Source organism: Prunus persica, chromosome G2, assembly GCF_000346465.2.
Source record: "Prunus persica cultivar Lovell chromosome G2, Prunus_persica_NCBIv2, whole genome shotgun sequence".
Taxonomy (NCBI): Eukaryota; Viridiplantae; Streptophyta; class Magnoliopsida; order Rosales; family Rosaceae; genus Prunus; species Prunus persica.
Genome location: NC_034010.1, coordinates 17,606,615 through 17,633,861, shown reverse-complemented (window position 1 = coordinate 17,633,861; position 27,247 = coordinate 17,606,615). Strand labels below are relative to the sequence as shown.

The window sequence follows — 27,247 nt, the reverse complement described above, 5'->3', positions numbered from 1 at the left end:
TGAGTGAATGACGTGTGTCTTGGTAGAAGCAATGAAATTTGAGCAAGTCGAATAGGATCCAGTGCCCAATATCTCAAGGTCTTGCTCTATCGTGTGAAAATGTCAACAGAAACTAATACTACAGAAAATAGGATATGAAGTTAAAACCCATCTAAAATTCACTTCACAATTCTATAAATAAGATTTAGTCAAAACCTGAACAATCATGAATCAAGGATCCATTTTAATTGCCAAATGAAAGAGTACATGGTTCCTAGTGCACAGTATGTGGAGCTCAGCATAAGGGGTATAAAAGGAAGCTTATCACCAAGAATGATGGGATGCAGAAACTGACCCGAAATTTCAACAAGCAAAATACCAACCAGATAACTCCAGCCAACCCACCCAATAACAAACCCTTCTTCTTTATCTTTTTTCTTTTCAGATTTTGCCAGTTCAAGTGATATACGTTTAGCAAATTGCGCAGAGAAACCTAACCACATAAGCATGGAGTGCAGTAACAGCAACAACACCTTTATTGGATACTCCTGGGCTTCAAATAGAAGTGGGAACAGCGAGTAGCAGGACACTGCATAGCAAACATGGCATAGAAGGATAGAGTACATTAATGGACAAATAGGAAGCTAAGAAACCCCCTATCAAGATTAAAAAAATAACCCACATATCAAGATTTATGTTTGAATGCTCTTAAAGTAACCCCCTAGTTTCTATGCGAAGAAATGAAAGCATACCAGTTGATAACAAGAAGTAATGCCTCGCATCATCCAAACTCTGTACTGCGACAATAGCAAGTGGGATGACAAAGTGGAGTGCTGCTTTCTCATGAACATGCCACCCAAAAAGAAACCCACAAGTGTAAGCATAGGCTACCCATCTCGTAATCCTCACCGGCCGTGGATGCCTCCAAGCCTTGATGAGACAGGGAGATAATGCAAGCAGAACCAGGATAAAGGTTGTGACAGGGGTGATCTACCATTTCATAAATTCAAGTACAAAAACTCAGGTCCCACAAACATTAAGAAGATGAAAAATAAAAAACACTTTATTTATTAAGTAAAACAACCTAGTCCTGTGTAAAATAAATGGAAAACACCACCTCATCAATCAGCAGGACTCAACATAGTACAGAGGGAAATGAGCTTTCTTCATTCTGCTCAGTCAGACGTTTAAGCTTAGGAAAAAATAATGGCACATGGACTCAGTGTGATTGCTGGACCACCACAAAATAGTGCGAAGGAATTAAACTGGGCAATGGAAAGTTTTTAATTATTGAATTACTTTGGTAGTTCTTCGACAAAAGGTTTAGAGAAGAAGGCTGTAACCAGCACAGCCTAAAATTACCACCTAGTTATAATTATGTGAAGTTGAACCAAGGCTGACGAGTGAACCATCAACAAGCACTACCATCCAATTTAGGAGCTTTTTTTTCTTCGTAATTTGTTTTGACAGATTAAGGAATTAGGCTATTTAGAAAGTTATTGTTATCCTATTATATTCCACCTCCTTCCAGTTTACCATTGATAATTACCTGAGGTAGTACAGCAAAAGGAGACAAATCCCCAACTATCCCACCAGTGAATGAAGCTGCTGGTGCCTGAATCTTGAATCCAAGTCTTCCCAGCAAGAAAGCAAGCACTTTATCTAGTATGATATAGAACACCCAAAAATTTGGTGCCCAATATGCATGACAAAGTCCCCTTCCAAAAGGAAACATGCGGTGGATGACTTGTTGCATCTGCAAGGTAATTTTGAACAATTAATACACTATGCATGAATAAACCGTGATGGCTTCATCGGTTGATCAGTAAGAAGAAATTTAAATGACTCGTTGAAGATGCATTCAAATTGTTACAAGCGCCATGAGTATAGAAAGACCAGGAACCAACATTAGTGCATAACCAACCATCTTGACGAAGCTTAATCCCTCACTTCATTTTGTTAAGCATGAGTTACTGTAAAGTGGGTGGAATATCAGTGTTGCCACAGTTAATCTTTTCATCAACATTTTCATGGAAGGAGTGTCAATTTTCAGCCCTCTCCCTAACTACGTTTAATTCATAGCGTACATTAAAGGGTAACAGAAGAAAATAGGGGAAATTTAAAAGGCATTCCGTCCTATAGAATCAAAATCATCAATATGAAATGTCAAGAGAAGGATATACACAGTTAATAGGCTAATGTTGCAAACTGTATTAGTTTCAAATGGTGTAGTATTTGAGAAGACCGTTACTGCTGTAGAAAGACAAAAGTTGCAACACGGAGATCTACAACTAATAACATTACTGATCACAATTATTCCACTACAACAGTATAAAAAATAAGCTAAAGCAAAGCAGCACTTCAGTCATAAAAAAACAGCTAGAAAAGAACTACCCAAGGGATGCCCAAAAATGAACCCTATAGGTATAGCACAAGTATTCCACCTCCTCACCCCTTTCTCCCTTAAAACACCTCCCATTCTTCTCCATTCACACAACCCAAATTAAACTGTAAATCCTTATGATCTAAAATGTACAATGTTAACTTTTGCTAGTGAACAATATTCAGTCGCAAGCTCTGAAAGAATATATGACAGAATTGTAATCGATATGCTATATTTTGCTTGATTCGAAAAAAAGAAAATACAGAACCGATCACAACAGAAGTCTTTGCCCCAACATAAATTTCATGCTCCTAAAGGTCTAACTAAATCACTCAAACCAACTTTTAAGGAGAAAAAGATAGAAAGCTAGTGTAGCCTTATTTGATTGTTACTTTGCTGTGAGCACTGATTCCATAATGAAGGTTTCAGTTTATCAACCTAATCAATGAAACTAACTTCTAGGACACACAGAGATGGCTCATGATATCCAAATTGAGTCCAATAGGATTTGAACCTATACCAAAGGACCATTGTATCATGGTTGATTATTTAATGAGAACCATGGGCACGAGTATTCAATTTCTAATATTCTATCTTGCCAAATCTCACATAGCTGCTTCAGTTAAACAATTTTTTGGGCTGCTCTACTTCAAAAATTTGATCTGTCGGCATTTCTGACAGCAGAAAGAATTCATTTTGCTCTTTCAGAAATAATGTGAAAAAATTCTAACATTAATCCTATTCACCGCCTGTCGGTAATCTTTCAATGAAATCTCTGTTTTTTTTTTTTTTGGAGGACCTTTCCTATCGGATGTTAGGACCCGAACCTAGGACATTGCCTAGGGGAGCAATTGTTCCAAACCACTACACTAGTGGTCCTTTGCATGAAATCTCTGTTTTTACTTGTGTTAATTGGACAACAGATGAAACTTAGTGGATTTCCGATGCTAATACGAAAATATTGATTAATCAACATGACAGGAGGAAGCCAGATGGTCTCAACACAAAACAGAATACATAGAACTCGCTCACTATTTCTTTCCATAGTATAACATATATTCAGCTCTCATAAAAATCCCATTTGCAGAGGAAAAATCCCCAGTCATTCATTGCTTGGTGAGTATTCACACATGCAAAGGTTAATATGCTCTGAGGTTTCTTAATAAAAACAGATAAGAGTAATACGAAGATGATGCCCAATAACCATCTAAAAGACAAATTGTCAAAGCCAGAGAGATTACCTGCCCATGATAGACAAAGGGTCCATAAGCCACTGCAAAAACAGCCACAACAATAGCTCCCAAAATGAAAAGCCGCCAGAAACCTCTCACAAATCCTTTCCAGCAATAATGCCTCAACAAGTAGACAAAATAAACTGGTGCCGCCACAGCAAACAAATGCTTGAAGCAAAGCAACACAGCAAAAACTAGTCCACCCATCAAGTCCCTCCCTTCCTCCAAATAAGAAAGCGAAATCAACAAAATCCCAAGTAAAAATCCATTGTACTGAAAATGCAAATGGTCCACAATCACAAGCATTGGAGACCAAACCACCAGTACCCAGATCAGTTTTTGCCTCGTTGAATCCAACTTCCTAGTCAATCTATAAACCCCATGCAAAAGACACAAATCCGAGAAGATAACAGAGATTCTTTGGAAATAAAGCACTGTGTTTGAGCTGTAATTCAAGCCCTTTTGGAGGTGAACAATTTGTGGGTCAATGAGATTGGCAAAAATAGATAGGAGGCGCTCAAAGTAGGCAAAGAATGGAGGGTAGTCAAGGGTCCAAGGGCTGGTCTCGTCAAAGTACCATTGGGAGAGAGGCAGAGAGTGGGTTATAGCAAGCCAGTGGCGATGGACCTCAAAGTCTGTGCTTTTGTAGGCTGGGATCAGAAGCAGCTTTACGCAGGCGGCTGCGGCGAAAAACCACCACAGCTCTCTAATGGGCTTGCGGGGTTTTGGAGGTTTTTTCAGTTTCGGAGTGGTCTGTGCTTCCATGGAGTTGAAACTTCAGAGAACAACCAGGAATTCGATTCAGCGAAAACTGAATTCAAGAGAAATGAAGGAGAAAGAAAAAGAAAAAACCTGAGATTTCAATGCATTTTGAATTTCATTGCTATGAACTCCAACGACGAACCATTTTGTCTCCTCATTGGGTTCGATCTCGACTGAGAGACCCAAAACCCGACAAAAGCTTTTGAAGACGGCTGCTTGGCTAGGCTTTGGGATAGGTGACCACTGACCAGCCTAGCCGTGAAGGAAAAGCGGGGACTAAAATGTACCAAAAGAAAAAAAAGCGGGGAATACTGTAGTTTCCGATTTTTCTTCGGTTGGTGCATAGCATATGACAATTTACCATTGGATTTTCATTTTAAGATTGATCCAACGGCTGGGAGCTGTGGTTAGGCCTAACCGGCTGTGGAATATTATATGAATATTAGAGGAAGGTGGTTAGGCCTATGTGCGTAAATAACACCTTTTCCATGGAGATTCCAGTGCATTCGTGACATTTGGATTGATATTTTCTTCACGGGTTAACCGTTTTATTAGTCCTTAAATTTAGACTCGATTTGCATTTGAGTATCTCAATTTTAAAAATGGTTCTCATGGTCCTTTAACTTTAGTTTCGTTAGAACAAGTGATCCTGTCGCCAATTTTGTTAACTTTTTTGTTAAGTGTAGGGGCAAAATAGTAATTTTGTATAAAAATTGATTAAAATATGAATAAAAATTTAAAAAAATTAAAAATTAAAAATAAACTCTCTCTCCCCCTCTATCCCGATTTCTACTCCCCTTGAACTTTTTTTTTTGGTTGGTTTTTTATTTGATTTTCTTTTAATGTTATTTTAAAGATATGATTTTTTATTTATTTATTTTTTAAAATATAAAAATACCATTTTGCCCCTGCATTTAACATAAAAAGTTAACAAAATTGACGGTAGGACTATTTGTCCAAACGAAACTAAAGTTAAAAGACCACGGGAACCATTTTGAAAATTGAGGTACTCAAATGCAAATCGGATCAAAATTTAGGGACTAATAAAACGATTAACCATTTTCTTCACTAAGGCCACAAAGCTATGCCTTGAGAGAGGTGTGATGCCTCGACTGAGTTTCCCCTTTAATTTTATGTCTTATTCAGGCCTTGTATTTTACAAATAGGTCTAGTGACATGCCTTCTCCTAAAGTCATCTTAGGAATTTGGATGATATTATAAAGTTAAATTGTTTATGTATGCCGCGCTTTGAATAAGATGCATAATTAAAGAAAGACTCAGACATATAAAAGAATTTGTTGAAGAAATATAAAGACAAGATAACTACATGAATATCCTTAACATTCTTGAGTTTTAGCATTTCATCAAAATAATGAGAAACGCAACGAATAAAATTCATAAGGTTTCATTGAATATGATTATTCATATCCACTCCATTGAAAGAGCATATGAACACAATTCCAAGAAAAACTCAAATTCAAATTGACTTATTATGGATATGCCCCCTGTTCTTTCGAAATAGTCTCAGCTTACCACCTGTTCTTTGAAATGTCTCAATATACCACCTATACTTTCAATAAGTGTCTCACGTTAGCTATTACATTAGATTTGAGAGAAGTTTCGTTAACTGATGTGCCCCCTACTTCTTTTCAATCTCTTAACAAGGGAGAGGAAGGGTTAGTCAGGTTGAAAAAAGGGGGAATATGAGAGAAGAATGTTAGGTTAAGGGAATTTCAGATTTGGGAATCTGGAGGTTCAGATTTGGGAGAAAAGGGAGGATATGATTTGGGGATTTCAGATTTGGGAGATCCCCACAACATTCAAACCATCCTTCTTCTCCCAAATATGAAATCCCCTAATCAAATTCCCCATTTTCTCCCAAATATGAACCTCTAAATTCCCAAATATGAAATTCCCTCAACCTAACATTCTTCTCCCAAATTCCCTATTTTCTCAACCTAACTAACCCTTCCTCTCCCTTGTGAAGAGGATTGAAAAGAAGTGGGTGCCACATCAGCTAACGGAACTTCTCTCAAATTTGACGGAATAGCTAACGTGAGGCATGGGACATATCCATAAATAAGCCATTCAAATTTAACCTCTCAGAAAATAATTACTAAAACAAAACAACTTCCACAACAACCAAAAACTTTGGAAGAGCCTTGCTAGGCTTATGTGTGAAGCATCAATACATAATAAAGAATAGTAAATATCTTTATTTCCCAACGTGGGATTTCTCTTGAAACTCTAACACCAATTAATATGCATATAAAATTATATATGAGAGACCTTTGGTTGACGATTACGAGGGCCGTTGGATATGAGAGACGGTAAATCCACCGCAGCATATCATTTCCCCGCCCACGATTTGTTTGGATTTCTTCTTGTACATATTCATCCAATCTGTAGCTAGCTTAGATTTAGAGTGTTCAAGAGAGAGAATTGTTAAGACTTTCAGTTAAGTTTTAATTAAGTTTTTCAATTAAATAATGCTGACTAATTATGTAGAGACCTAGTCAAGCACAAGTCATAGTTTTGTAGGAGTCGTGGATGAGGATGTTCAGCACGATTTAGTTTGCTTCCGTTTCTTAGGGATGAAAACTCTCCACAAAATCTGTATGTGATCGTGGGAGAGTTGTTGTTATTTGTTTTCTGTCTTTCCTTTTAAAACTGTAACCTTCCTTAGAAATTAAGGTGAAGACCAGTTCAATATCTTAAGTGAGTTTTCATTCTTGAAAGTGTTCTGGGTTTATTAAAACCAACATTTGGTATACGAGCCAGTTTAAGTGATCTCAACAAGAAACAATGTCAAGTGAGAAGTCAATTGAAAGCTTTGTGCAGCCAGCCATTCCCAAGTTCGATGGTCATTACAACCATTGGAGTATGTTGATGGAAAATTTCCTGAGGTCCAAAGAGTACTTTGACCTTGTGGAAATGGGAATTGAGATACCTGAAGGTATTTTGACAGCGGCACAACAAAAGAAGGTCGATGAACATAAACTAAAAGATTTAAAGGTAAAGAATTACCTATTCCAGGCAATTGATAGATCCATTCTCGAAACCATTCTCGAGAAGGATACCTCCCATCAAATATGGGAGTCAATGAAGAAGAAGTACCAAGGATCAAGAAAGGTGAAGCGAGCACAGCTTTAAGCCATAAGAAGAGACTTTGAAACTCTTCAAATGAAGAATAGAGACTCTGTGAATGAGTATATTGGAAAAGCTATGTCAATGGCTAACAAGATGAGAATCCATGATCACAAGATTAAAGACAATGAAGTCGTGGAGAAAATCTTGAGATTAATGGCTCCTAAGTTTGGCTACATGGTCTGCTCCATTGAGGAGTCAAATGACATAGAGAATATGTCAATTGATAAGCTACAAAGCTCCCTGCTAGTTCATGAGCAGAAGCTCAACCGTGGAGGCTCCCATGAGCAAGCTTTGAAGGCTTCCACCTTCATTGAATCTTTAAGTTCAAGAGGAGGAAGAGGACGTGGAAGGGGTGGACGTGGTCGTGGAAGAGGAGGTCGAGGAAATCAAGATGGTGGACGGTTTGGAAATAGAGATGATAGCAAATCATCTTATGTTTCCAAGAAAGATGATGATCCTCAAGGCAAAGGCAAAGAGCAGTTTGACAAATCACAAGTTGAATGTTACAGATGTGGTAACTATGGGTACTACAAAAATGAGTGCTACACCAAGCTTCCTAAGGAGAAGGGAGAGAAGTCAAATTTCATTGAGAAAAAGGAGGAAGAAACACTGCTGATGGCGTTTCATGTCATGGAGAATTTTGACCAGGAAACTTGGTATGTGGACACTAGTTGCAGCAATCACATGAGTGGGTGTAAACCATCCTTTGTTAATTTGGGTGAAAGCTATCGTACAAATGTAAGTTTTGGAGACATGTCAATAGTGATTGTGATGGGAAAAGAAGAGATTCAAATCAGGACCAAAAATAATTTCATTGAGACAATTTCAAATGTCTTTTTCATTCCTGATTTGAAAACAAACTTTCTAACTGCAGGACAGTTTCAAGATAAGGGGTATAGGATCACCATATTTCAAGGAGAATGTGAAATATATGATCCAAAGAGAGGCTCTATAGCTATGGTGAAGATGTCACCAAACAGGCTGTTCCCGTTGAAGCTTAAGAGTGTAAACACCTGCATGGTTGCAAAGGAAAATGATGAAACATGGTTGTGGCATCACAGGTTTGGTCACTTGCACTTCAATGGACTAAGAACACTCTATGAGAAGAAGATGGTGACTGGTTTGCCTAAAATCATAATCCAAACTAAGGTCTGTGAGGAATGTGTCATAGCAAAGTAGCCAATAGAAACATTTCCAAGTGGGAAAGCAACAAGGGCTCCCTTAGTTTTGGAATTGGTTCATTCGAACATATGTGGACCAATTAATGCAAGTTCGAATAGAGGGAAAATGTATTTTATCTCATTTATTAATGATTTAAGTACAAAAACATGTGTGTATTTCTTACATGAGAAGTCAGAGGCGTGTGATGCATTCAAGAGCTTCAAGGCTCTTGTTGAAAATGAATATGAGAAGAAAATCAAGTGCTTGCGCATTGACCGTGGAGGAGAGTTCTATTCAAAAGAATTTGAAGCTTTGTGTGATGAAAATAGAATAAAGAGGTAGCTTATTGCAGCCTACACGCCACAGCAAAATGAGGTCTCATAGAGGAAAAAAAGAACCATACTCAACATGGTTCGAACCCTTTTAGCAAAGTGAAAAGTTCAAAAGCAGTTCTGGCCTGTAGCAGTTATTTGGGCAGTTCATGTTCTTAACAGAAGTCCCACATTTTCTGTTAAAAATATGACACCCCAAGAAGCTTGGAATGGAAGAAAGCTTTCTGTAGAGCATTTCAAAGTGTTTGGGTGCATAGCATATGCACATATTCCAGATGAGAGAATGAAGAAACTAGACAACAAGAGTGAAAAATGTGTGTTTCTTGGTGTTAGTGATGTGTCCAAAGCTTACAGGTTATACAATCCTGAAACTGGGAAGATCATTATTAGTCGAGATGTGGTGTTTGATGAGAATGCAAGATGGAGTTGGTCTACAAACAAAACAACCATGCAACAGATACAAGTTGATGATGTCTTTGATGGTGAAAACACCGCGACTCAAATCTCACCTCAAATTGAAGAAGTACCATAGCAGGTTGAAGAAGACAGATACAATCTAAGGGGTGAATGTTCAAGAAAGAGGCCAGCTTGGATGATGGATTACGAAACAAGCTACACTAGCTCAGATGATGACAATGCTCATTTTGCACTATTTGTAGACAGTGATCCAATCACTTTTGAAGAAGCTTCAAAGAAGGTGAAGTGGAAAGATGCCATGGAAAGTGAAATAAGGTCTATTGAAAAGAACAATACATGGGAGCTGACAAGTTTGACTAAGGGACACAAGACTATTGGGGTCAAATGGGTCTTCAGAACCAAAGTCAATGAGAAAGGAGAAATAGACAAGCACAAGGCTCGTTTGGTGGCAAAGGGATACAAGCAGAAGTATGACATTGATTACAAGTAAGTGTTTGCTCCCGTGGCTAAACAAGACTCCACAAGGTTGGTAATCTCACTTGCAGCTTTAAATTCATGGTTGATTTATCAATTGGATGTAAAGTCAGGGCTCTTGCATGGAGAACTACATGAGGAAGTGTATGTCGATCAACCATAAGGTTATGAAAAGAAAGGAGAAGAAGAAAAAGTGTATAAATTGAAGAAGACATTTTATGGACTGAAACAAGCACCTCGTGCTTGGTACAGTCGAATTGATAATCATTTTGGAACGCTTGGATTTCAGAAATGTCCCTATGATCACTCACTCTATGTCAAGAGTGAAATTGGAGGTAAAATGTTAATTCTTTGCTTATATGTCGATGATTTGATATATACTGGTAACAATGTTGAGATGATGAAAGAGTTCAAGAAATCTATGATGGAGGAATTTGAGATGACTGATCTCAGGTTGATGAGTTATTTTCTGGGAGTTGAAGTCATTCAAAAGGCTGCTGGGAATTTTATTTGTTAGAAGAAATATGCACAGGAAATCCTTGAGAAGTTAAAATGGTTGATTGCAAAGAGATTGGAACACCATTAGAGCCTGGACTGAAGTTATGTAAAGATATCAATGGAGTAGCAGTGGATAGTTCATTCTATAAGAAACTCGTGGGAAGTCTTATGTATTTGACTTTCACACGGCCTGATTTAATGTATGGTGTGAGTGTCATCAGCAGCTACATGAAAAGACAAACTGAAATGCATTTGAATGCAGCAAAAAGAATTCTGAGATATGTAAAAGGAACAATTGACTATGGAGTGTTCTACAAAAGTCAAGAAGATTCAGCTTTTGTTGGCTTCACTAACAGTGACTACGCTGGGGGCATCGATGATAGGAAGAGTACTTCAGGACATGTTTTCATGCTAAATTTTGGAGCAATTACATGGTCCTCAAAGAAGCAACAAATTGTGACCCTATCCACTACTGAGGCTGAGTTTGTGGCAGCTGCCTCATGTGCATGTCAAGCTATTTGGCTGAGAAGGATGCTGGAAGCACTTGGTGATAAGCAAGAAGGTTCAACAATCATTTTCTGTGATAACATTTCTACTATAAAGTTATCAAGAAATCCTATAATGCATGGAAGAAGTAAGCACATTGATGTTCGCTTTCATTTTTTGCGAAATCTGTGGAATGATGGTGTAGTTGAGCTCAAGTATTGCAAGAGTGGAAATCAATTGGCTGATATACTCACAAAGTCACTCAAGTAGCCCCCTTTCGAAAAATTGAGGAAGCTACTTGGAGTGCATTCACTCAAACAACTTGAGAAGGAGTGGGCTGAAAACCTGGCAGAATATGTGATGGTCGAAGAAGCTGATGAAGATTTTCGTGATGGTGTCTAAATCCTAAACTGTTTTCAGTAGAAATCAGTTTAAGGGAAGATGTTAAGAGTTTTAGTTAAGTTTTAATTAAGTTTTTCAAATAAATAATGCTGACTAATTATGTAGAGACCTAGTCAAGCACAAGTCTAGTTTTGTAGGAGTCGTGGATGAGGATGTTCACCACGATTTAGTTTGCTTCCGTTGCTTAGGGATGAAAACTCTCCACAAAATCTGTATGTGATCGTGGGAGAGTTGTTGTTATTTGTTTTCTGTCTTTCCCTTTAAAACTATAACCTTCCTTAGAAATTTAGGTGAAGAACAGTTCAAAATCTTAAGTGAGTTTTCATTCTTGAAAGTGTTCTGGGTTTATTAAAACCAACAAGAATTGAATTATAAAAAAATCAGTAGAGAGATGGCGTACAATGCAACTGGGTACACCGTAACATAGTGATGGAATCTCCACACTTTGTACGCAGAGGTGATGGAATTCCATAACACTTGCAGAAGATGTTGTACGCAGTGTCCAATGTGCCCACACTTTGCCTTGTTTACAATGCAACTGGTTGGTTTGAACAAGAGAATTGAATTGTACGCAGTAAATGATTGCCTTTAAAAGTAAGGATTGGTGTGGGCACATTGGACACTCCCCCTACCTAGCACTCATCGCAAATGGGCAGTGGGGTGCCTTTCTGCATGTCCAAGGCGTTGGAAAGTTTGAAGGATCTGTCGGCAACGTTGTGTACAACGGCAAGACCAAGGATGGCGAGGACCGCGGATGGATGCTATAGGGTTTCCGGTAAAAACTCGGTATGTTATTTTTGGTTCAAATTTTCTCAGTGGAGTAAATGTAGTACACATAGTTTGCTACTTCCAGAAATATTTCTGAATTATTCAAATCATTGACGCGGAAGCATTTACGATTTCAAAAACAATATCTTCTTGTGCAGGTGCATATTGAGAATCGACCAGCTGAACACTATGTGAGTAATGTGGGTTGGATCCCCATAATCTACGATGGTTTGAATCAATATCGCATCTACAAGAGTGAAACTTGGGGTGGCTGCATGTCAACTATCTCAACTGGCATTGGCACTTCCCCAATAGTGGAAGCAATACTCACATTAGAAGATGCCTGAGTTGCAGCGGCATTTCTACGTGCCCAACCCAAATTTCTCCAAAAACAATATTGGCTAGGCAGTTCTGACCTATTGTCTATGTCTACATCAACTTCTCCCCAGCATAGGACTAGTATAGGCCATGGCCTACACTCACACTATTTTTTATCAAATAATATATATCTATATATATAAAGCAAAAGGCAGAGAATGGTGAAACATTGAAAATACCAAAAAATGCCCTTGGTTAATACAAACATTAAGAATTGAAATTATTAATTAAATGAGGATAATATGGTAAATTCACAATTTTTCGTATTAAAAAAATTAAAATTAAAAGAAAATTCAGATAAAGGATCCTATTTTTATGGAACACAAATATCCATTATCTTTTTTAATTCTAAAATAAATTTAAATTTTTTTTTAAAAAAACCTCTTGCATGCGCGGAAGCGCGTGCAGAGAGGCTAGTATATATATATGTTAAAGCAAAAGACAGAGAATGATGAAACATTCAAAATACCAGAAAATACCATTGGTTAATCTAACCATTATGAATTGAAATTATTAATTAAATGAGGATAATATGGTAAATTCATACTTTTTCATATAAAAAAATTGAAATTAAAAGAAAAATCAGATAATGGATCCTATTTTTATGGAACACAAATACCCATTATATTTTTTAATTCTAAAATAAATAATTTTTTTTTATTTTTAAAAAAAGCAGTTTACCAGCGCGGAAGCATGTACGGAGAAGCTAATATCACTACTACATTTTACTCTTTGCGCGACAAATAACAAAATGTCGCGCAAAGTCTTATTTAGTCGCACTAATTTCAGCGCGACAAAACATTCGTCGCGCACATTCCGTCGCGCGAAGATCGTGAAGAAAGCCTTTGCGCGACGAGGTATAACCCTTCGTCGCGCAAAACAGTGCGACGGGTAAACCATCGTTGCACCAACGGTGTGGAGACGGAACAACTGTTCGTCGCATAAATCTTTGCGCGACGACCAAGTATTCGGCGCACGTATATTTGCGCGACGACAGGAATAACGCGACGAAATTTAATTCGTCGCGCAAAACTTGTTCGGGAGACGTATATGTTCGTCGCAGAACCATTCACGCGATGAGAATGTTTTCGTCGTTCATATCTTTGCGCGACGAACATCTCTGTCGTCGCGCAGAACTAGATGCGCGACGAAAGGTTTCGTCGCGCAAAACGTGTTTGCGAGACGTATGTGTTCGTCGCGCAAGAATGAAAAGTAATAAAAAAAAAGTTGATTTTTTAATTTTTTTTTGTTACATGTTTGCGCGACGACATGTTTTCCGTCGCGCAAAAATAATATTACAATTTTTTTTTTTAAAAAAAATTTTGTTTTTTTATTGATTAAACAATGAAATTGCAATAAAAATAAATTAGAATAAAATTTTGTTATAAAATAAAATAAATGTATTACAAATAAAATAAATGTTTATAATGAAAATAAATACACTAATCAAATAATGAAGCAAAATCAACCGGGTCGTCGCCAGTATGCGGCTCGGAGGTCTGGGCGTCCACTGGGGCAGTGGTCTGGTGGGCATGCTCGGGGTGGACGGGCTGGGAGGTCGGCACATCAAAATGCGGGATTGGAATGCCGGACTGTGCGAGGGACTGCAGAATGACTGACATCTGGCTCTGAAGAGTGGCCACCTGTGCTGTCAAAGCAGTGACCTAACTGTTCGACTGCGCTGATGAACGGGGTTTGGGTTCCCTCCGCCTGGCATTCCCCATCCCTCGACAATATGTCCCCGGTCTCCTCCCTAGAGTCTGATCCAATGTCTCCGTCAAGATCTGAAACCCAGCATCCTGTGGAGGATCCACAGACTCGATCGGAGTATCGGGAGGAAGTTGGGAGGCAGACTCCTGAAGAACCAACTGGCTCCTCTCCACCATCGTCGTCTGTTTAGCATAACATAAAATATAAATTCAAACACTCATATAATGAACTTTAAAGTTGAATCGTAACATAAGAACTAAAATTAAATAATACTTACATGAAGGGACTCGGCCAACTCATTCCCATGCCGAACATAAACGTCGCCAAAGACGTCGATCTCTGGGAATTTGGACCCCCCCTAAATTGAACAAAAGAAGACAAATATTAGAACGACAAAATAAATTAAGAATAATGAAAAAGTAAAAAATTAAATAAAAATTATTCTATTATTACCTGACGTCGTGCATCCATCCGATAGGAGAAGGGCCTGGAACCCGAATGATGGAGAAGAGTCTTCTTCTTCCTATTGCCCTTATTGACTTTGGCTTTATTCTGTTATACAAAAAATAAAACGTATTAGTTGAAATTGAAATTAAATATAAAAAATTAAAAAAACATTTGTAATAAAATAAAATAAAATATACAAAATTACCACAAAAGCGGGCACCTGAAAATGAGCGCAGAGACACGCCCAACTATCCTCCCGCCCCTCAAGCTCTTTCGGGCAACCCTCTTGAAGAGCGACTTGCGGATCATCGAACGCCTCAAAATGGTGGTGCAAGTCGCTCTTCCACTACAAGTTGAAACTAGTCGGACATATCACAGAGTTACCGGAAGAGCTCCTGTGCCTTACGAACCTCACCAAGCTAACATTGCATGAATTTGGTAATCTAAAGGACGACCACATAAAAGTGTTAGAGAAGCTGCCAAGCTTGAGAAAGCTTTTTGTTTATAGGGGGGAATTTTCAGGACCTCTTGTTTGCTCAGAGGGAGGCTTTCCATTTCTCGAAATCCTTTTTCTTTGTTCCTTGAAGTTTAAAGAATGGAAGGTGGAGAAAGGAGCCATGCCAAGTCTCTGCGGATTGAGCATTGTGCATTGCTTAGAATTGGAGGCAGTTCCAGATGGGCTCCAATATATTACTACCCTCAAGAAATTAATCATCCATCTGATGCGTCCTGAATTCGATAGCCGGCTTCGGGAAGGAGGAGAGGATTTTTACAAAATCCAACATGTGCAACATGTACAGTCTCTTGATTTATTTTTTCAAGGGCAAAAGAAGTAATTGTTTCTCTCCTCTTTCCACTTGAAGGGAAAAAGAGTTTGGGGCGGAGCAACAAAAAAAAGAGTTGGGTGAAAAGTCTGTTTCTTTTGAATGAGTAGTAGGGGAAAAGTGTGTTTCATTGAAGTAGCAGTATTTCTATTTTATTTTAGTATATATACATATTTCATATAAAGAGTTTATTTTTATATCTGATTGATTGGACTATCATTTTCCTGGCAATCAATTCCCCATTTACTTTGCAACTTGGATTGTATTCATATTTGTTATAACTTAACAAGAGCCTCTTATTACTTTAAATAAATTTAAACCAATTTTGAATTGGGATTACTCAAGTAGTTGCACTTGGCACCATATTTTTTATTTTTTTGAGAAACAGCAATAAACACCATATCTATTATACACTTAGGATTATGCATATACGATTCGTTGATAACGCTCAAGCCTTTCAAGTTTTGTTTTTAATTAATTCTAGACAATGAACATTAACCATAGCAAGGAAGATGGAATAGATACCATTGAGAGAGAGGCAGAGAGTGGGTTATATTATAGCTAGCCAGTGGCGATGGACCTCAAAGTCCGCTTTTGTAGGCTGGGATCAGAAGCAGCTCTACGAAGGCGGCTGCGGCTAAAAACCACCACAGCTCTGTAATGGGCTTGCTGGGTTTTGGAGGTTTTTTCAGTTTCGGGGTTGTCTGTGCTTCCATGGAGTCGAAACTTCAGAGAACAACTAGGAATAAACTGAATTCTAGAGAAATGAAGGAGAAAGAAAAAGAAAAAAACCTGAGATTTCAATGCATTTTGAATTCATTGCTATGAACTCCAACGACGAACCATTTTGTCTCCGCATTGGGTTCGAACTCGATTGAGAGACCCAAAACCCGACAAAAGCTTTTGAAGACGGCTGCTTGGCTAGGCTTTGGCTAGGTGACCACTGACCAGCCCAGCCGTGAAGAAAAAGCAGGGACTAAAATGTACCAGAAAGAAAAAAAGCGGGGAATACTATATATCAGAGGAAGAAGCATCTTCAAGGTACGTATATACGCAATAATAAAGAAAATGTTTGTCCGGAACTCTTACTTTTTTATTAATCATTTTGACATACATATATAAATTATCAAATCTTAATCTATTAGAACGAGCATCTTCATCATTTTGTTTTGATAGTTTCATCACCAAAATTAAGGTTTGGCATTTTTGTGTACGTTAGTGACGTTTCTTTATTTGCAAATATTTGTTTGCTTCCTTGAGAAATCAATAAATTTGGGTCTAAAATTCGAACATTCAAATTCTGCATGCAGATTGAAGAAAGATGCTTGCTGAGTTCGGTGGATGACATAGCAACAGCAATTCATCACATGCTTAGAGTAATTGAGGAAGCAGCTACCTTGTGTTAATTAAATTCTCCTTTTATATTTTATATGTTTCTATTTTTCTATTTTCCTTATGCAGCTAGTGTGCCAGAAAATAACCTTGAGCTGAGTAGGATCTTAATGGGCTTGGGCTTTCTGAGGCCCAGCCCATGCTGATGGGCTTTTGATCTTAACATTGTTTCCCATTTTTCAGATTGATCCAACTGCTGGGAGCTATGATTAGGCCTAATCGGCTAACCGGCTGTAGAATATTATATGAATATCAGAGGAAGGAGGTTTGATGCATGCTTGGCCGGAAAAAAAAAGTGGTTTGAAGCACAAGATGTATGATTTTTGGCATTTTCAATTCACAATTAAAACGTAACACTTCGCGAGAACTACAAATGCCTACGTGCTTAAGTAACACCTTCTCTTCCATGGAGATTCCGGTGCATTGTCACATTTGGATTGATATTTTCTCCACTAAGGCCACAAACTATGCCTTGAGAGAGGTGTGATGCCTCAATTGAGGTTCCCCTTTAATTTTATCTCTTATTCGGGCCTTGTATTTTATACATCGGTCTAGTGACATGCCCTCTCATAAAGTTATCTTAGGAATTTGGATGATATTATAAAGTTAAATTGTTTATGTATGCCGAGATTTGAATAAGATGGAAAATGAAGAAAACACATGGATTGCAAGTGACTCTTTGCATATAGTCATTTCAAATCCATTCTAAATGTATTATACCTAATTATGTCAAATCTTAGCATACATAGATTGTAGTAGTCTAATATTACAATTTATGCTTATAACATTATCCAAATCTTTAGATATGGAATCCCTCCATTCAAATGAAGCCTTAAACTCATACCTTTGTTGATAGCTTGTGCCTATGCAGAGGTTATGCCTCTTTTGACATCTTGTATATCTTTAGTGTGGTTATCTTGAGTTCATGCATTTGTTGACGACTGGTATTTTCTAATAAGATTATCTTGAGTTCATACCTCTAATGATGGGTTGTACCTCTCCTGAGGGCCTATGTTTCTTACCTCGACTAAAGGATTTAGTTTATGCCTCTATTGAGGGCTTCCTCGATTGAAGTTTTTGATTTATGCCTCTACTTAGGTCTTTATGTATTTACACTAGATATTTACACTAGAGAAGTTATTGAAGCCTTGAATCAAAGTAAGGTTTCAAGAGAGAGCTATATGTACTTTCTTCCAATCAAAGTAAAATTTAGTACAAGGTATATATATACCTCCAATCAAAGTAAGGTGTCAGATATATATATACCTCCAATACTATATCTTAATATGTAGCATCCCAATGTTGAAATTCCAAGACTCATTTTGAATAGCGGTCTAGTTTCAAAATAAGAACAGATCTAGTTTCCAAAACATTCTATCTCCCATATAGAAAATTAAGAATCATAATACACGTTGGATAAATATAATGAAAGACTCAGAGTCAGAATAATAAGATTAAATACATTAAAATAATTAACAAATTGGTTGAGAAATTAGAAAATTATGTCTACAACTTGCGTAGGCGACTCAATTCATGAACCTTTAGATGATACGCTTGAATGTAATAAGGTCTACTTAAATATATAAAAAAATCAGATGTGATAGGGGTGGTTTGTGCTTCCAATTTTTAGAGATCAGGTTCTCCCTATTTTTCTTCGTTTTCTTATAATTTTCCTTCACCCATTACAGGCGGTTGCATCTTGATGTCGAATCTCCACTTGCATTTCAGCATCAGCTCTTCACCACTGTACCTTTTATAGTTTCTTTACATTTGGAATAAGTTGGGGAGACTCTTTTGGTTCTTTGTGTAGTTTTTACCTCACCTTTTGTGAGAGTTTTCCAGTTCTTCTTGTAAGCTTATAGTTATGGATTTTTTTAAAATTAGGTTTTTTATCACAAAACGTCCATGACATTTACGAAACCAATAATGCTACGGGCACCAACTTGTTTACCAACTTTTGGATACCAACACATGTGGCACATGACATGGCAACTCATGTCATCCGCCATCTCGTCCTTAATATTAAATAAGTGTTATTTAAATAAAAGAATTCCTCCCGGGTAAAGATATAATTTATAATGGCTATAAAAAACCCCCCATTTAATATTTAGGATGAGATGGCAGATGACATGGGTTGCCATGTCATGTGCCACATGTGTTGGTCTCCAAAAGTTTGTAAACAAGTTGGTGCCCGTAGCGTTATTGTTTGCGAAATTATCAAATTGCATCCTTAAAGTTTTTTTTTGTATCACTCATAGTCCCTAACGTTAATATAGGTGCTCTTAAATAGTATCTCTGTCAAAAAAACTGTTAAATCCAAAGATATAATCGTCAAATCAATCCAAAATTTTAAAAAAAATATATATATATATATACATACATATATTTTATTTCCTTCCCTTTTCTCTCTCTTTCTTCTTCTTCTTTCTCTCTTTCTTTTATTCGTTCTCTGAGAATATCTTATGTTAACAAAACGACTTGAAAATTTCTTTCCAACTCTATTTTGCTGTCCCTGAATTTCATTATAGGCAGGCACCGGCTGTTCTAACCTTTTCTTTGGTCCCGAAGAGATTAATAATACATAGCAGCAAAAGTAGCAGCTATTAGTGTACAAGGAGGAAGGGAAGGAGATGCAGCCTTCTACCTCGAGACCCAACTTTATATCATTCTGCATTAGTTTCTAACGATTTTTCCTTCCAAATTTTACAACTTACACAGATTACAATGAAAATAAATTGGATCTCATGTTTCCCAGTGGAGACCATGACATGCTCATGATACAAACGAGACCATGACATCCTTAGGAAAAGGGGTAAACACCTCTTTAAAACGGGAAAAAGGCATGGTTCTGGAGAAGTAACGCTAGCTGTTATATTGGATTTATTACATGTATTAAAATTGTCTATTTAGTAAATTAAGTATGTTTATTTCAATTACACAGTGGCTCATGGAATTGGAGTTAGGATGAGATAGAGAACGGTATAGGAGGATATCAATTCAATCGAACTGATGAGACGATCGGTTCAAACTGTAATTATGGGCCCTGAGTAGTTTACTCAATCAACGTAAAATTGAGTAGTTCGTGTTTATACTTTAATTTAGATAATACCTTAATATTTAACAAAAAAGAACTAATAAACTAATTAACAAAGAGAGTCGGCAGGGTGCCGAAATCACAAGGTGCAATATAACAAAAGAGTAGTTGATTCATATGAGTCATCAGATTGAGACTTTAATTATAGAAATTAATTTGGGAATCTACCAAGGGTTGAAGGGACTTCATCGTACATAAGAGCAAGTCCCCGCAAGGCCTTTTGACTGGGTAGGATAGGGCCTAGGCCCGCGAATGGCTCCAAAGCGCAAGGGCAAGCCTAGGCAAGGTGTGGGACCTATTAACCTAGGCAAGTCTAGCTCGTGCTGCTATCTGGATAAGGTGACACAATGTTGACATCATAATGACGTCAACAACCAATTTAAATAACAAAAAAAATTCAGAATTTTTTATTATTATAAATCTCTAGCCATATTCTTTACTTCACACACCAAAATTCTATATAAATTCATCTCCTCATATCTCATGTGAATAGTAATTGTCATTGCCTTTACCATAGGGGTGGAAACAAAATTACAAGGGCAGCCACTATTCACATAAATAGTGACAGCCTTTGTTTTGCCTTTGTCCATAGGGGTGGAAGTGCTCTAAATCAGAAGAAATTAAAGCAAATTTTATTTCATTAATCCAAAGAAAGAGAAGAGAAGGTAAGACAAGAAAAAAAAAAGAGCTGGTTTAATTGTTTTCTTTTGGAGAAAATCATGGCTGAGGCTGTTGTTACAATTGTTGCAGAAGGCATTTGTTTCACACTTGCTCAATTTCCTATAAATAAATGGAAAATAATGTTTCCTTTAAAAAATAGAAAAATAAAAAAGCAAAATCCTATGGTTGGAAACCACCTCTTTCCAATTTTTTAAAAATTAACTTTGATGGGGTGTTTGGATTGGTTCAGGTTTTTGGTGTGCTCCCAAGGTAGAGAAACCATAAATCCTAAAGTTATCATGCGTGTCATTATGTTATTGGTTAGGAATAGCAAAACAGTGATATCTCGTTACAAGTAAGTTTTTTGCCTCCCGAGAGAAACTTTCATGCAATGATGATAACACTTTTTGCTATCTTTAGCTAATAACATAATGACTTCCCACTCTTCACAACTAAACACAATATAGTATTCTTAAAAAATAAAATCGATTACATAATAACTCATAAATATTAAATCATCTAATATCCCTCAGTCTGATACTTTAATAATAATAATAATAATAATAATAAATAGATAAATAAGTAAATAAATTAATAAATAAATGATAACTCCTAGAGATTCCATCACTTCCAATAATGCATAAACTTTGAATATCTGAAATAACATACAGGACTACAGTAAAGTACTAAAATATAACCTCAGAGTCCAACCATAATCAAAATAATTCAAATAACAGACAAGCCTCGTTTATAGGATTGTTTTAACACTTCTTGAAGGATGGAACTACCTCAGAAAACTCTCGGTCGACCGAGTGGTCAAACTTCCCAAAACCAGTCAGCTGGGCCCACGGGGCCACGACCTCTGGTTATCGATGTGAAAGTTCTTATGGGTTCAACAAGGTTTAATAGACATGTCCTACAAGTTTAGTCTGGATCGAACGTTCGGATCACTTGCGATCACACGATCGGATGGTTAACATTTAACAAAAACTTTAAATTATTGAATCGGAACATCCGGGGCTCTGATTCACGATCCTCGAATTCCTACACGATTCTAGGGATGTCTAGATTGAAATGGAGTCGATTCAACAGTTCAAACATGTCGAACTCGGATAACGCCTAATATGTGATATCCGATTGACAATCAAACGATAACCAAAATCATAGCCGAGCATATCATCATACTTGGGACGACATGAGGGTTATTTTAGGACTCAAGGACTGGCCAAAAAGTAGCCCATGCGCCACCACAAACGTCGACCAGTCCGGCATTCTGCAGTCCCTCATGATGGTCACTGCTTTGACAGCACAGGTGGCCACTCTTCAGAGTCAGATGTCGGTCATTCTGCAGTCCCTCGCACAGTCCGGCATTCCAGTCCCGCATTTTGATGCGCCGACCTCCGAGCCCGTCCATCCCGAGCATCCCCACCAGACGACAGCCCCTGTAGACCCCCAGACCTCTAAACTGCATGTGCCAGACGATAATGTAGATTTTGGAACATTATTTGATTAGTTTTTTTATTTTCATAATTATTTTTTAAATATTTCTCTTGCAGCATACATTTATTTTATATAATAAATATGTTCTTTACAATTCTTTTTATTTATTTATTGGAATTTCATTTTATTACCCAAAAAAAAAAACCAAATTTATTTTTTTATAAAATAAAATAAAAAGTAATATTAAAATTAAATAATAATTATATATATTAATTTTGCGCGATGAAATTTTTCTCGTCGCGTAAATTTATATATTACAAAATAAAATTGTTTCATTTTTTAAATACATATAATTTATTCTTGCGCGATGAACATTTTCGTCGCTCAAAAAGGATTTGCGCGACAAAAGTCTTTCGTCGCGCAAAATGTGTTGACACGAATTGCGCGACGAAGATCTGTTTGTGCCACAAATATCTACGACACGTACCGTGCGACGAAAATTTTCGTCGCGCAAAAATCGTATGCGCGACGAAGATCTCTTAGTGCCGCAAATGTGTACGAGACGTATTGCGCGACGAATATTATTCGCCGCGCATCGTTGTGGCGACAAACTCTCTTTCGTCGCGCATAAGTTTGTGCGACGAACTATTGCGCTGTCTCTGAACCTTTTGTGTAACGAAGGGTAACCGTCGCACAAATTTGCGCGACGAGTGATACAATCGGTCGCGCAAAGTCTTTCTTCACGATCTTTGCGCGACAGATTACGCGCGACGAATGTTCTGTCGCGCTTGATTGTGTGCGACCAAATTCAACTATGCGCGACGAAATTGTCTTCGTCGCGCAAATCGTAAAATGTAGTAGTGATGTTTGGTTCGATTATGTTGAACTGGATTATGGGCAATATCGATAGCTGACTTGTTGTCACAATGTAACTCCATTGGCTTTTCTAGCTTGAAGTCTATTAAGCTCATAATTTCATACATATACATGTCCTATTTACTTACTCATTTTGCTTAGTTTCTTAGAATTCTAAGTCATTTGCCTCTCTTTGTGTATTTTTACGGCCAATAGAGCAAGAGAGCATAATTCAAGCATGTTGAGGCCTGATTTGGATGAATGGAAGAAGAGCTTAAAGAAAATCCCATTTTAGGCCACACTCCCTTGCTAGTCCAGTTTCATAGGTCACATTTCAAGCTTTATTTCAGAAACCTACTCAACTTGGATGAGGCTACATCCTTCATGGAAGTTGTTCAAATGGGTGCTTATTATAGCATATCCAAAATGCAGCCCCATTGGATAAATCTGGAGTCTATTACCCGCCAAACACAGAACCATGCTTAGGATGAATTTTGTCTGTGTTGTTAAATGAGTTGGTAATTTTTTTCAGGATTAACTTCTTCCTCCAACCTTGGATTGGCCCAAATGACATGTGGTTGGAAATATGACATTCTGAACTTCAAAATGGAGGGCTCAAAGTCATCATTTGCTTAAGGGAAGCCCAATTCGTGAGCCCTTAAAGTTGCTGGTCACGCTGACCTAAGGTTAAGTTAAGTGTGCTTGGTTGTTTTGACCTAAGCATGAGATGTTATTGATTGTGGGGAAGTTAGGTGAAGCAGATTCATTACTAATAATTGGAGTGGAGTTTTGCAGCAAGCAAAGAAAATAAAAGAAGATGAAGTGGGAGCTGTACCACTAAGCCTAAAGAGAAGAAGATTTGTTTTTAAATGTAATTGTGTGTGGTTAGTGAACTTAATTGTATAATTATGCGGAGTCTTGAAATCAAGAACACGACTAGGACTATGATTGATCAAATAGGTAGCAGATAGAACATCATGCCCTAAGGATGATAGGAAACAGACATATCTAATATGAGTTAGCGAGCAACTTCAAGCAATCGTCGGTTCTTCCTTTCAGACACACCAGTTTATTGATAGGTAAAATGGGTGATCGTTTAGTGAATAATAACTTGAGCACAGAAGAAATACGCTAAATTATTATTCACATATTCTCCTATATTATCAGTTTGGAATATTTGACTCGAGCCTGAAACTGAGTAGATACCATAGTACAAAACTCTAGAAGGATGGAAGCAACATTATGTTTATTTTTCAATAATAAAACCCAAGTGAGTCAGGTACAATCATCAATAAATATGACGAACCAACAACATTCGTTCGAAGTAACGAGAGCCGGACCCCACACATAAAAATCTACCAAGCTTTACTGTCACTTAAAGAAAACACAATGCGATGGCTCTTTGCCAAAATACATGTCTTACACTTAAAAAACCGGACTCATCATAAGAGCAGAATAAAGATGGAAACATAAACTTAAGATAGCCAAACGAAGGGTGTCCCAAGCGAAGATGCCATAACCAAAGTTGTTGTTTGTCTTTGACACTGCAGCTTTGAACATTATTAACGATACGATTACGAACTGGTGCATCATGCAATGTCAAATAATATAGCCCCCATATCCATTTACATTGCCAATCACCTCGTGAGTCTTGAGATTCTAAAAAAAGCAATGTGTAGGATAGAACGTAGTAGAAGCATTAAATGTATCAAGTAATTGACTATAGATAACAAGTTATAATGGATAGTGGGAACTAGTAAAGCACGAGATAAGAACCTAGTAGGAGTGAGGGAGATTGTTCCATCGCCAGTAATTGGAGAGGGCAAGCTATTAGCACTAGTTATATGGGTCATGGGTGTTACTAGACCAACTCATCAAAAAAATTAGCATAATAAGTCATATAATCAAAAGCACCATTGTCAATTATCCAAGTATTGGAGCCAATACTTAGAATAGAGTCTGAAACACACAAATTTGTAGAAGCAGCAGCAACAACACCAACAATGGAGTTATCACTCATGATTGTAGCAGAAACTTAACAGATCATGGCAGAGTACACAACGGAACACAGCAGAGACACAAATACGACCGATGCATGAAGATAGGATTGACATGGACACGGTAGAGGCAGGAACACTGCAACATAGTACACAAACCCAAGAGGGCACACACGAAACTGGTAGAAAGAATATGAGGCTAGAACACGGGTGGGCACAATCCACAAGTCACCAAAAGTTAGCTATGCCAAGTCAAACAATATGGGGTGGAATATTTTCTGATATTTTTTCATTCTCCAAAAGGAGGTATATAAGTGTGTAAACCCTAGCAGGGTTATACAAGGGAACAAATAAACTCCTAATTACACAAGATTTGTAAATAAATAAAAAAAAATCCTAATAGAATAGGAAATAAATCTCCGAATAGAATTAAAATCTTGTAGACAAAAGAAACTAGAATATAATAAATATCAAAAAAGCAATTTAAATCAATTTTGAATTAGGATTACTCTAGTAGTTGCACTCTATTTTCAACACATTTTCGAATACATTACACTTAGCACCAATTTTTTTTTATTAAAAAAATAGAAATAGCAATAAACACCATATCTATCATACACTTGCGAATTATGCATATATGGAGTTGATCAACGATTTGAACAAACGAACAAAGGGTTGTTGATAACGCTTAGGCTTTCAATTTTTATTTTTAATAGCAAGGAAGATGGAATAAAACTTCATATAAAAAACTAAGGGCTAGTTTGGTATTGCTGTACTATGAAAATAATCGCTACTAGATTTGTTGTGAGAGAAATCAGCTATGAGAGAAAACAGTTTGGTATTTGGTAAACTGTTTGTTAAGATGTTGTTTGTACAATAATCAGTTTCTAAGTGTTTTATAATTTTTTTTTGTTAAAGTGCTGTGAGTTGTGTATAATGACTAAAAATGGCATTAAGTTGAAATGACTTTTCTGTTAAAGTGTTTGATAAAAGGGAAATCACTTTCACTTTCACTTATATATATTTATATTAAATATGTTTTCGTCACACCCTAAAATTTATTTTAATTATAAATTAAATAAAGTATTATGTTGAAAATTGAATATTTGTATCCAATATATTCAGTTAATAATAAATATTATGTCAAAGAAACAAAAAAAGGAACGAAAAAAAAGGGACACCAACAACTATTGAAGTTAAAACCCTAGAAATTAAAGAGAGAAAGGGAAGAATGAAATTAAGAAGAAATAAACATAATATGCCTTTTACGTGAGTCTTGTGGCTTCTCAGGAGTGTGCTTCAACTGATTCAACAAGAAAAACGAAGAATAGAAGAGGTTCAAGAGAAGGGGGGAACTATGTTAAAGAGATGGCTTGAAGAAGAAAAAGGGATGCGAAGGAGAAAACGCATGAAGAGAAGAAATTGTGTGAAATAAATTGGGGGTATTTTTGGAAGTTTGTAAATCTCATTAAACCTAGTGGCTCTTTAAAATTGATTCCCACATAATCAGAAAATAAAAACACCTCGTTAGCTGCTTCCCTTTATAGCATTTTTTCACCACAAATTTTAACAATAAGAGATTTTTTCATAATTTACCAAACTGGCTAGGCTTCTCAAATTTTTTTTAAAATCACTTATCATCCTAAATAAGCAATGATAAACGGGCACTAGAACAACTTACATTACTCTTTTGCTTAAATGTCAAAATGGTCCTTGTGTTTTACTGTGTTGACCAATTTAGTATGTGTTTCCAATTTGGCCAATTTCTGTGTTTAGCATCGGTAGCCAATGTGGTCCAATCCGTTAAATAAACATTATAAACATATTTTTGTTTCTTAAAAAACCATTTTGAAACTAATTAAAAAAATTGAATTAATTTAAGATATTAAAACTTCAATTTTAAAATTGAATTAAACAAATCAATGTGCCTTTATCAGGTCTGAAGCCGGCGATTTTTAACTGGGTCAACGCAGTGATCATCGCATTCCAGTTAGCCACATTTCCTCCTTGAGTCATTTCAGCAAATATCTTAATAGCATTTCCCAGATAGCCTTTTTGCACATACACAAAGATCAAAATAGTACAACAGATAATGTTTTTCCTTGGGAGATGACCATACAATGTTAAAGCTGCTTGTAACTCTCCCATTAGAAATTCAAATTTTATTTTTTAAATTAATTTAAAAAAGGTTTTTGTTTTTTGTTTTTAAACAAAAAGGTCTATAATGTTATTTAATGGTGAATCTAATAGATTGGATCACATTGACTAACGATGCTAAACATAGAGACTAAATTAGAGAAATAAAAAATATATGGACTAAATTGGCAAATACAGTAAAACACATGAATTATTTTGACATTTAAGCCTTAATATATTTTCTTTTTTGTTTTAAGATTTATTCTCCAT

The 27,247-nt window shown here is 36.8% G+C and overlaps 2 protein-coding genes across 3 annotated transcripts; one reads left to right on the top strand and one right to left on the bottom strand.

Annotated features, from left to right (window-relative positions):
• LOC18786196 (probable dolichyl pyrophosphate Glc1Man9GlcNAc2 alpha-1,3-glucosyltransferase) lies at positions 136-4,619 on the bottom strand. Of its 2 annotated transcripts, XM_020558375.1 has the most exons (5): positions 4,447-4,619; positions 3,604-4,369; positions 1,529-1,735; positions 732-969; positions 136-568 (listed from the first exon to the last, which is right to left on the bottom strand). In XM_020558375.1, exons 2-5 carry the CDS (start codon positions 4,357-4,359, stop codon positions 204-206), a joined length of 1,566 nt encoding a protein of 521 aa, XP_020413964.1. In that variant the 5' UTR covers positions 4,360-4,369; positions 4,447-4,619; the 3' UTR covers positions 136-203. The 2 variants fall into 2 exon arrangements, with proteins under 2 accessions (XP_020413964.1, XP_007220444.1); XM_007220382.2 differs by having other exon boundaries at positions 3,604-4,619.
• Positions 11,855-12,391, top strand: LOC109947387. The gene is made up of 2 exons (XM_020557344.1): positions 11,855-11,989; positions 12,203-12,391. The coding sequence occupies exons 1-2, from the start codon at positions 11,855-11,857 to the stop codon at positions 12,389-12,391; spliced, it is 324 nt and encodes a 107-aa protein (XP_020412933.1).